Source organism: Habropoda laboriosa, unplaced genomic scaffold, assembly GCF_001263275.1.
Source record: "Habropoda laboriosa isolate 0110345459 unplaced genomic scaffold, ASM126327v1 scaffold76, whole genome shotgun sequence".
NCBI classification, from domain to species: Eukaryota; Metazoa; Arthropoda; class Insecta; order Hymenoptera; family Apidae; genus Habropoda; species Habropoda laboriosa.
Window position 1 is genome coordinate 908,181 of NW_017100184.1, and position 11,601 is coordinate 919,781.

An 11,601-nucleotide genomic window follows, 5' to 3' on the forward strand; every position below is an offset into this window, starting at 1 on the left:
CGAAATTATAAACGAAACTTTTACAAGGTAACATTAATTTAATATCATACGCGCATATAAATTTGTACTCACAATTACAACATTTTCATATTATGCTGCAGATGTACTGTAAATAATAATAGAATTATATACATGTAAGTCTAACACAATACACTATAAAATACATATATGTCATAGAAAAGCTTCAGGTGGTACATTGTTAACTGTATACATATTCATAAATGTTGTAATAGCTGTCCTTATATCCCAGTTGGCATCTTCAAGATACTGGTAGCAAAATTTCATGTTCATTGTAGTCAATTCATGCAAAAATGTGAGTAATTGTTCTTTTTCAGAAACACTAAACACAGTTGGAATAAATTTTGGTGCACCTTTTGATTCATATCTTATTTCACTGTTTCCTGACAGATTACCATTAGCAGGTGTTCCATCAAGGTAGCACTGGTCATTAGTAATACAATATTCATTATCTTCTTTTCTCATAATTATGAAAGTTCTGTTGAAAAACATTCGTGGACAAGATACTTCTCTAAATGAGAACAGTCCTTGCACAGAAATTGCAAGGTGGACTTCTCCTTCATACAATAAGTCCACGTGAAATGATTTAAAGTGGTGTGTTGTAGGTGGTTGACTTCTGAGTGCAGAAATAATTTTTTCTGGACCACGTAATAAAAATTCTTGACACTTAGCATAATCAACAAACTTAAGTAAATTTCTGTTTGTAACAAATGCTTTAGTTAACTGCTTATGAATGTAATTTGAAATAGGTCCTTGTGTCATAGAGTAAAGTGCATCCCTATCATATAAGCCATTCATCACTTGCCTATCATCTTGGTCATACAATGTGAAATAATGCTTCACAAATTGTTTGATAAGGCAAGCTTTTGAACCATCTCTTAGAAAATTACTTTGAATATTAGGAACAAACTTTTGCTCCATACCTATTACAATTCCATCCAATTTTTGTAAATGGGGAAAAACATTTTTCACTGCTTGTAAGTAATCTTGACATTTGTTGTATTTTGCACATAATGGATTTCCATCCAACCAAAGTTCACTTATTTTAAATTCACTAAAGTAACGTAAATATTCCACATCTGCAATCTGATTGTGACGTAAATCTAATTTGGTCAAATGATAGTTGAAGAATTTCTCAAAAAGAATAATGGCTGTAATTTTATTATATCTTAAACTCAGCTCTCTAACAGGTAACCGTACATCACGATTATTGCTTAAAATTCCCATTTTAGTACATCTTAAAACAAAGTGTAACACTTTGGGTAAAGATATGGGACAGTATATAGATCCCAATGATTTTTCATTTTCAAAATCATCAAGATTTAGTACTTTTTTTGTAGGTTCATATCTATAATACAATGCTTGTGTTATAATTCTATTAGGATTCAATTGCAAATCCTGTGTGTCTGTATAGCCCAATACTATATCAATGTGTAATTCCTGGCCATTTGATAATGTTACGCATAAACCTTGCTTCACAAGATTTTCAATAGCACTGGAGGTACACTTTGCTAAGAAGGTACTTTTATTTGGACCTTCTTCCTTGTACATAACAGGCAATATTATTTCAGGTTCACAAGCAATAATTATACTTCTTAATACTTCTGTTGCTTTGTATTGTCCTATGCCAAACAAAATAAATTTGTGCCACAAGTCTTGACGTGATGCTAAGGATGATTCTTGAGTAGTAAATGATGGTTTACTGTGTGTCAATCTTAATGGCTCCCAAGCTGCCACATTTTCCACTACTTCTGTGTTTGCCATTATTCTTGATAGTGCAATAAATATTAATACTTCATAAAATTTATACTTTCACAATAAATAATGATAAAATATAAAATTGATTTATGATACAATCATGTGGTTTATGAAATTTATTCATAAATGAAATAGTTTTGGAATATTATAAATTGATTGCAATAAAGTAATAATATATAACTAAAAAGTAAATGCTTCTTTTATACATATCTTTAGGTGAATTGTTTCATGTGAGAAAAATTAGTTTAGAAGGAAACATCAGTAGTTTAGTGATTTGTATTAGGCATAAAACATATCTAATTTTTACTTCATTACATTTTTTACATAAATTTTTCACGCATTTTTATATCATCACGAAATAAACAAGAAAATGACTGATTATTTCCTTAAAAATCAAGCGATACTTAATTTTTAATTAATAAGTATAAACTCATAAGTAGGTTAAGTCACGTTCAAAGAAGCAAACATGTTGAATATATATTCAGATGGCAGCACAGGTATGACTCACAAGTGGGATGGGCGTTGTGAACAAATTTTTTAACGCGCTGTGTAATCAATTCTCCAATTAAAATAAATTTTTTAATTTACTGTAATCGTCAGATCAGATTTAATGATAAGATGACAAATGGGTTGCGTTTACTTTTATTTGCACTATGTTTTATTTGGCAAGGTGAGTAGTTTAGTATACAATCATGCATGTATAATCACTTGTAATGTGTATATGGTTGTTACAAGTTAAATCTTACTTTGTTAAAAAGTAGAAGCTCTATTTTACGTTGTTATAATTATAAAGTACAGTTAATTAATAACGTGTAATCCAATATGTTATAGAATTATATTTAACACTTTGTATTTTTTAATAAGATATTGTACACCACAACTTTATGTAATTTTCATGTTTGTTTTTTAGTTACACATTCCGTCCAGCAATCAAGTCGTTGTCAAATTCCACCAGTCATAAGAGGATCATGGTTTTCTTGGGAAAATGGCATGAAAACTTTAACAGAAATAAATGCTGACACCATGACAAATCGGGGCTCTTGTATTAACATGTTAGAAGAGCTTCATGTTAATTATACATTTGTATTTGGAAATAACAAATGTTACCATTGTGTAAAATTAATTGTTAGGACAGTAAATGTACTGGAAAAACTTGAAGGTGAAATAGCTATAACAAGTTTTTATAAATTCCTAACAAAAGCATATGTAATTTAAACCAATATTCTTATGTTTCAGCAAGTTGTGTAAATTTGCCTAATGATGTTGAGCCAACAGTGGAAAATGTTTGTAAAGGATTAAGACCTGACCAACAATTAATAACATTATTTTCAGAGAATTATGTTCCTGTAAATTGTAGATCATCTCTTGAGGGTGTTTGGCAGTTTGCTTATCAGGTATATATTTAACAACCTAATGAATCAGGTATTAAAGGAAGTTAATTTTTTTATTGTTATTACAGAATAGATTCAGGTTCACAGGAGAGTGCAATCATCCAGATGCACAAATCAAATCATGTCAAACTGCAGGAACACAATTCTTGATAACTAATCAAAAATTCAATATAACATATAAACAGTGTTCTGGTATGAAGGAGACTTTTGATGGAGGTAATATTGACAAATTGTTTATTATAAAATTTATATTTTATAATTCTAACATAGTTTTATTTATTTTAGTGGTGGAATATAGTTGTTTGGGAGATTGGTTTGTTGATAAAAATCACTTTTTCGCGGTTGCAAACACAAAAGAATCTCGAAAAGATGAAAAATACCGATGTTTCTTAAAAAATCGCGACGATGACCTTTTTATCGGTGTATCTATTACCGCAGAATGTAATACGTTAAAGACGGTTGAAAAAAGTCCAGAGCGTTTAAGGGTAACACCTGTTAAATCGGAGATCGTAGAACCAGGATGCAGATTACCGGAAGACATGAGCGGACAATGGATAAACACTGCTAATATTGATGCAGATATTTTCATTAATGAAACACATATCATTGAAACTTGGTATCCGGACGAAGGTCGTTACAGACGTACGATATATGTTTGTCGGGAAGCAAGGGATACCAGGGTGATGATGGCTAGATTAACTGTTGATGGATGGTATGAATTTTTAACATACTTAATGAGTATTATGCTTAAATAATTAATTGGCTTTCATTTTCAGCCAAAAAGATTACGTCTGTTTCGATTTCGTACGTCGACATCACAATATCATTAGATATCGGCGTGGCGTTGCAGTTATTAAAGATAATTTTCATACAGTTTGTTCTTGGGTTCAGTTTCCTAATAAGGAGGCGTGGAAATACGACTTATTCCTAGGTTAGTAAAGCATTTTTTTATAAGCACCTATATTTAGTTGGTTTCTGTCATCGATAATTTGTATATTTTTTAGCCAAGGATCCAACTCCAGTACGCTGTCCTGTGGCTGGTAAATACATGTTTATTCAGAAAGGAGATGTTTTGTTTGAAACCAGAATTTTAGGAGGTGTTACGTTATCTCCACGTCCAAATATTTATTGTAAACAGAACATTTCCGATTTTTCTGTATGCGACACTGACCAAAAAGAAATTGCCATTGACGAAACTTATTGCTTATCAGTGGATCATTTAGGAAGACCTGTAGATATCTACAGTAAGTTTAAATGGTTATGGTAATACTAAGTAAGATTATACATGTTTTACATTTCATTTTAAATACATAGGTCTACCGGATTACAAGATGAAATGTATTGGATTTTGGAAAGAAAATTTAAAGTCATATTTAATAACGTACGACGAGTTAGATCCGTTTAGTAAGTATCGTTGTTGGGTATACCAAAGAGCAGATTTAAACAGAGTCCTCATGTCTCAAGCTATTGGGCCATTCTGTGATCTTAAACAAGATGTTACAAGCAGTAATTATACTGAAGGTGCTGCAGTCGCGTTAGAGTTACAGGTAATGCTAAATAATTTCATGTACTTTTTTGAATATATTAGTTATAGTTCAATGCAAAATTTGTAATTTAGGAATACGAAAGAGAACGCGATCAGTGTCCAATGTACTTCGACGATGGAAGTAATCCTTGGGTAGTATCTGAGAATTATATAAAAATATTTAATTATGGTAACGGGGGTACAGAAACCTTGCCGTTATATCCGTCCGTGTTGTTGACAATTAGCATAGTTTATACATCTTTGATTAATGTATGTTAACACAGTATGTTAACATTTTTATCATGGTAATTCACTTCATTTTAAAGATACTAGCAAAAGTATTAACTAGATTTACGATTTTAGCTACTGATTTTTTTCATTTTTATATATATATATTAATTCCGTCCATTTTCTATACATACGTCCATTTGACTTGAATAATTATACACTGAATACATATTTACATAATGCACTTATGTACTGTAGATTGTATACTATAAAGAGATGTATATTGTAACATAACACTGTAATTTTATGTATGTTACAATGAGGTAAGTGCATTAAGAAATGTGCCTTTTATGCTCGTATTAATCAAAAGCATAGTCATAAGTTTTAGAATTCCATCCAGTTTATTATTTTTTACAAAGTTTAATGATATTTTTTTTTATAAATATTTGCAATAGAGTACAACTTTGTATAAGGTTAAATGTTAGTTTTATATTACACTATTTATGTTTACATTATATAAATAAAGTATCCTACAGAAAAAAATTTATTTTGTCCAGCTAACTTTTGGTATGTCAAAGTGCTCTGTTAAACTATCCAAATGTCTGTTGAACTCTTCAACCCGTTGTTTGTGTGTCATTGAAGCCTTCTGTTTTATCCGTTCAGTTTGCTGAAAATAACATTATACAGTTAAAAACAATGCAAATATCATAACAAAAATAATTGCTTACCATTTTTTCTTGCATTTTTTGAAACGCTATTTCAGCATTTGTTCGTTTCATTTCTGTGGTTTTAGATTCCTCTTCTTCTCCAATTTTCGTCACTTCCACTAATTTTTTCTTCTTACCTTCTTTATTCTTTTTTCTATTTTTGAATAAATAACAAAGATATTAATTAACAAGTGTGAACTGTTAAAAGTTAATGTATGAATATTGAGGTACGGAAGAGCTGTCAATATTAGCATAATTAAACATAACCTAAAAATCAAACGTCACATACTTTTTACTCACTCCTTGATCATTTTTAAGCTTCAACAGTCCCTTTGCTGCATGTGCATAGGGATCATCGTCGTTTGTTGAGGGCATGCTAGTTTTCTAAGTAATTATTTCCTTATAATTTAATATCACTATCTTGTACGCAACCTTGTCGCGTCTTCGGCTTGTACACAAACTATGCAGCATAACAAATCAACTTTACGGGAGTAAATCGATTCTCGACAAAATGCATAATCGATTGTGCTATGACGTCATACGTATTGACCAATAAAATTTCTTCGTTTAATAATTTTAAATAGCTTAAAGTTTTATGTCAATGTTTTAAAAACATACAGTATTTTATTATTTTTATTTATCAATGATAATAAAGATTCTTTCAAAGGCAAGCTTCCATTTAAAAAATGGATTACATCATTTTATTCTTCTTCATATATATATATGTGTATATACATAACACAACTGTCATATTTTAAGGATCATAATAAATTGGTATAATATTGTTAATAATTCTCCATTAATTATACAAGTTTACTTAGCATCATATTCGTGTACATATAGCAATCAATTGTTCGTAATCTCTATGCCGTGATATATTAATCTTAATTAAATAGTTCCAAAAATGTGTACTATACGATAATTGATATTATTTTGCGCTTTTATTCGTATCATCATCTCTACATTAACCGTTAAATGCTATTTTCTTTTGATGATTTTAAGTTAGAACAACAGCACTGTTACTTAAACTGATTATCTAAAAACACAATATAAAAAATTGTTACTTATTCCTAAGGTGCTTGCAGGATGTATGTGTCTTGTTATCATTCGCATGAGCATATTTGGTTTAAGCATAATTTCTTTGTTTTTTTTTTCTTTTTTTCTTTTCATTAAACTTTCTATGAATTTTATAGGTTTGAACAGAGAACAGCTAAAGCTTGGATTTAAAAAAAGATCTACAATAATGGATCAATGAACCCAGAATAAAATCATTGCTGAACACTCTCTTGCACGTTTGATCCCCATTCTATTAATATCTTGGGCTTTTCGATAAGAATGTATGAGAACATAAAATTTGTTACAAGTATTAACGAACACCACTTCTAGAATGTGCTATAAGCCACTGTAATGTTATATCAATATTGTCTTTCTCTTTGCATGAAATGCTATAGCAACAGATCTCACGGTCTTGAATGGCAGATAAGTTCCTGAAAAAAACATTTATGTTACATACATCTATTATTTACCTACTATTTTAAAAAATTCTTTTAAATTTACACACATTCTTTCTATAAGTCCATTTTCATCCAAAGCATGATGTAAATCCCTTTTGTTGCCAAGAACCAACACTGGTATACCAGACAATTGAGGTTTATCTAACAAATTGTGTAATTCATTGCGGCTTGCTTCTATTTTCTCAGAATCAGCTGCATCTACCATATATACTATTGCATTTACTCCTCTGCAATATCTTTCCCACATAGATCTAAACCTTGGTTGACCACCAATATCCCATACTTTTATAGTGACATTGCCTTTTGTTATTTTGCGCATGTTGAAGCCAACAGTGGGAATCATGTCTTCGCTGAATTGTCCTGACTGAAAGGAAAACATGTTTTACGAAAAAACAATCGTTTAGTTGTAAGATTAGAAAGCAAAAAAAATGGCAAAATACGGAATAAAAAATATTTCACAACAATAAATGTATTATCATGAAAAAACAGATATCTAATCTTATAGAAAACTGTTTATCATTTAAATCTATGTAAAGCAGAAATATGATAAAAAAATCAAGGTTTACTTTCCAACAACATGACTGCAAAAATACATTTTTTCGAGTTTTTATGTTAGGGCGGATGCAAGGTTTACATCGATGACCAAGTTACCTCGAATGAGGTATAGAATCTAACCAAAACGTTGCACGTTCTGTACTTTTATTGCAGCGAATCTTAATAGTTGACCGACGAACGAACGCACAATTTACGGTATATTCCATTTAGTAAGATCCATAATAAAAGTACGGATCGTTAAGTTGCAGCAACAAAGGAAAATTTTCGTACCGCTATAACATTCACGAAGGTGGTTTTCCCACTGTACTGCAAGCCGACAAGGGTGAGTTCCATTTCCTCTTTCCAAAAGAGGGATTTAAACCAGTCCAAGATCCGATTGATGAGGGCCAACATTTTGTATTTGATCGGAGAAAATCCAGCTCCACCGGTAGAAAGTACAGTTAAAGTACGCCGCTCACTGGCTTTGACATGTAGTCATTTGCACTCGAATGCGACGTCAGTTCGTCAGCTCCGAAGGTATGTACCGCGCTAGTCAGTGACTGGCGCTGACTAATCGCGCGGCACTGGTGTTTGTGGTGCGACACAAGATGTTACACGAATTTATCTCATGTAAAACCAATAAGTTGCGTATTAAACAAGTTTATCGTGGATACTAGCGGATGGTGTCCAAGCGATCTTGACAGTTCGGGCATTGACGTACAGCAGAAGATGTTGCAGCGACTCTCAACTTGATGTTACTCGCATTTCATACTTGGGTTAATTCATAATTCACTGATCGAAACACGTTGGCGACCTCTGTTTAGTTTTCCAACAAGTAGTAATACTTTTTCGCTTCCATATGCGTTGTTACATGTATAATTTTACGTCTTTGTAAAATTACACGTCCAATACGGTACAAATTTAAATTTATACGGTAGCATGAAATCGGCGTGTTTCTACAAGTACATAAATGTACGTGTTTTGACTTTGAAGTATTTTCTATTATTTATGTTATTGACGAACAGTGGAGTCTGTTTTTTACATAAAGTCATTGTGAGTAATAAATGTTAGTACATCGGAAGGCAGTAATGACCGTTATTGTAGATGTACGAGATGATCGCGGTAGCTGATTCTGGACATTTCAGGTTGCTACGTAGCTATATTGTATATGCGCAGTAGTTCTCAACTTTCAAACTGGATTTACGAAGAATAAAAATTTCTGATTTTAGTTATCAGTATTTTAATAACGGTAATTTATCGTTCGGTTTATGATTATCGTATATATTTTTTGCAGTTTGCGTTTTTGTTTAGTACATTAATGTTCCTAGGTTGTTCACGTTACGATTCTTTAAATATTCTAACGTATCGGTTGAGAACTATCGTTTAAGCGACGGAAGAAACACGAATGCATCCTGCATTTATACGAATGTGTGAATGCATCCTGCATTTATACGAATGTGTAAATGCATGTTAAAAAGAAGTGCTCTTTCTTTGTCGTCGGTTAATTATCGTTACAGAATGTTTGTACGTTTGGATCAATTTAAGTTTCAGCAATTTCTACTCTTACCGATACTGTAATAACTGTATTCCGATCTTTCATTTACTTTCTTCATGCACTACTGACCTACGAGACTGTATTTGCTGGTTGCTGATTATAGTCTTGTTTCTTATCTATGCAAGGGAAAAAGGAATTTGGAATGGAATTAAATCTACGTTGCATATATAGAACGATTAGGTTCAATTAACGTACAATTTGTAGGATAGATTAGAGCTCTGAAGATGTTGTGTTCGTCTCTGACTACATATAATTTTGCATTTAATCTCTGTTTACTTCGTATGGTGTATACGTCACACCTGCGCACATTCCACCGGTTGGATTTTCAGTTGAAGATTAACATTGTAAATAAATAATAAACAGCTTCCTTTATTTTTTTCTTTTTTTTTTTCACAAAAGATTAATCGAGTGGGCAGGTTTTAATAAAATTTGAATCTTGTCAAATATAACACAATTGTAAAAGTATACGATAACATATTGTATCTTAATCCCAAGGAGAGGTAAAAAAAGAAATACTCGGAATGTTCTCGAACTGTTCCATTATAAGGTATTGGTAACGTTTCAAGTTCTTCACTGAGGCAGAAATTATTGTTCTATTTAATTAGTTCCCTCTTATCTGCATTCCTCTTTTAGCTGTACTTACATCGACATATTGCTTAAAGAGTAGACTCTAATAAATTATTCGAGGGGTGGGGACAGGGAGGGAGGGAAAATTGGCTTGTCGAATCACTTTGTCAGACCAAAAATAAAATTTCAACGATAGCTTCGACATTTGTAGAATTCGTGTTGTCGTGAAATTTCTCTTTCTAACCTTAATATTAAAAAAAGAAACGGTGAAACTTCTATAAATTATGCCGCGTTTAATACAAGAACGAGCCGTATGCCAAAAGAGGACTTGAGCAGGAATTCGTATTGCTGTCTCTCTTTTGAAAAAAAAAAAAGAAAAAGAAAAAAAAGAGCAAACGACTCGAGGGATGTTCGTTACTATCGCTTTTTAGCTCTTCTACAAGTGTTACGTACGTAGCCGCGATTATACAAAACAATCATTAGTCTCGGTGAAAATTTTTTGTTTCACGTTTGGTGTTTTCTTTTTGTTCTCTTTTTTTAACAAGTTTTTATTCGTAATATCTAGATGTAGATTCGTATATAAATTATCATTATGCGCACGGTACTTCGCGTCACCTGACTATTCACATTTCCCTCCCTTTCCCCCATATACATATATTTCGTTCTCACGATCTTTCTCGCGCGTGGCACAATGAGTGTTATTTCAATTTTTTTGTTTTTTTTCTTTCCTTACGACAGTACAAAACTATCCTACCTATGTACAGGGTGTACGAAACGTGCAAAGCGAACGAAACACAAAGTGGACATTTTGTGTGCACATCAATCGTATCATCATACTACCCGATCACGTCTGTGGTACAAAGTTCGAGAATCGTATCTTAATTGCTGTTATTACGTAGGTAGATATACAAAGAATCTTTCTCAAAGCGTACAAATGTCTGAAGTTCCCGTTTAAAAAATCTGAGCAAATATCGATGATACCGATGTTAACTTCGCATATGCGCGATGCGTGCAGAATTTAACGAATGGATCCTACAATCACAGATCTCTTGTCTAGAAAAATACAAGTTGTCTGTTAGAATAAATTTGTGCGGAATTCGAGAAACTTGATCTTTTATGCTAAAAAATATAAACGTCCCCAGATTCTTCTCTAACATTCTTCTAATAACAGTTTCAACAACAATGACGGTGTATAATTTTGCGGTTTACATAGAAAAATTGGTAAAAAACCGGTTGATTAATTCGGCATTATTTGACGGTGCGTTCTTGAATCGAAATGTCTTAATGTCTAGATCACAAGCGATACGACGAAATATTTCGGTAATCACAGCTCTGACATTGGTGACCGCGTTACAAAAAACGAAACGCGATTCTCTTGCTTTTCGTTAACGAGTCTCCGTCGGTAAGATCATCATCGAATGTATCGTACGATGATCGCGCGTAATCGTCAGAACATCCTGGATATTAAGGCACAACAGATTGCTCGCAAGGCACGGATGACGCTGTTCTCTTGTCCCCTAAAGGATCGAACGTTCGGTGAGACGAAAACGTGAGTTTCCTTTGCTTTGCGCGGCTTCGCGATGCCTATAATATATAGTCGGCGTAAAAGCCAATCAGTGAAAAAAAAAAAACCTTAAATATACACATCCTTTTTCTACTATACATTTTCTCGATTAGAATCGTTAAATCATCCTTATCGAACGATTTAGTAGACGATCTTACATTTTAAATGATTAGTTTTGTACAATTTCTTCATTTCGCATCTCTTTACCACTTGCTATTTTCATTTTTTTTTTTCTTCCTT

The 11,601-nt window shown here is 32.3% G+C and overlaps 4 protein-coding genes across 4 annotated transcripts; 1 reads left to right on the top strand and 3 right to left on the bottom strand.

The window, feature by feature from the left end:
* Positions 1 to 171: 171 nt before the first annotated feature.
* LOC108579392 (nuclear RNA export factor 2-like) lies at positions 172 to 1,782 on the bottom strand. The gene has a single exon (XM_017942919.1). The coding sequence runs from the start codon at positions 1,780 to 1,782 to the stop codon at positions 172 to 174; it is 1,611 nt and encodes a 536-aa protein (XP_017798408.1).
* Positions 1,783 to 2,378: 596 nt separating this feature from the next.
* On the top strand, positions 2,379 to 4,971 carry LOC108579324. Its single transcript, XM_017942832.1, has 9 exons — positions 2,379 to 2,446; positions 2,687 to 2,935; positions 3,013 to 3,170; positions 3,236 to 3,383; positions 3,453 to 3,879; positions 3,944 to 4,098; positions 4,172 to 4,411; positions 4,482 to 4,714; positions 4,786 to 4,971. The coding sequence occupies exons 1-9, from the start codon at positions 2,395 to 2,397 to the stop codon at positions 4,969 to 4,971; spliced, it is 1,848 nt and encodes a 615-aa protein (XP_017798321.1). The 5' UTR covers positions 2,379 to 2,394.
* Positions 4,972 to 5,464: 493 nt separating this feature from the next.
* Positions 5,465 to 6,083, bottom strand: LOC108579391 (protein FAM32A). Its single transcript, XM_017942918.1, has 3 exons — positions 5,917 to 6,083; positions 5,649 to 5,781; positions 5,465 to 5,587 (listed from the first exon to the last, which is right to left on the bottom strand). The coding sequence occupies exons 1-3, from the start codon at positions 6,000 to 6,002 to the stop codon at positions 5,465 to 5,467; spliced, it is 342 nt and encodes a 113-aa protein (XP_017798407.1). The 5' UTR covers positions 6,003 to 6,083.
* Positions 6,084 to 6,463: 380 nt separating this feature from the next.
* Positions 6,464 to 8,398, bottom strand: LOC108579372 (ADP-ribosylation factor-like protein 8B-A). The gene is made up of 3 exons (XM_017942897.1): positions 7,967 to 8,398; positions 7,189 to 7,505; positions 6,464 to 7,114 (listed from the first exon to the last, which is right to left on the bottom strand). The coding sequence occupies exons 1-3, from the start codon at positions 8,087 to 8,089 to the stop codon at positions 6,994 to 6,996; spliced, it is 561 nt and encodes a 186-aa protein (XP_017798386.1). The 5' UTR covers positions 8,090 to 8,398; the 3' UTR covers positions 6,464 to 6,993.
* Between the last annotated feature and the right edge of the window lie 3,203 nt (positions 8,399 to 11,601).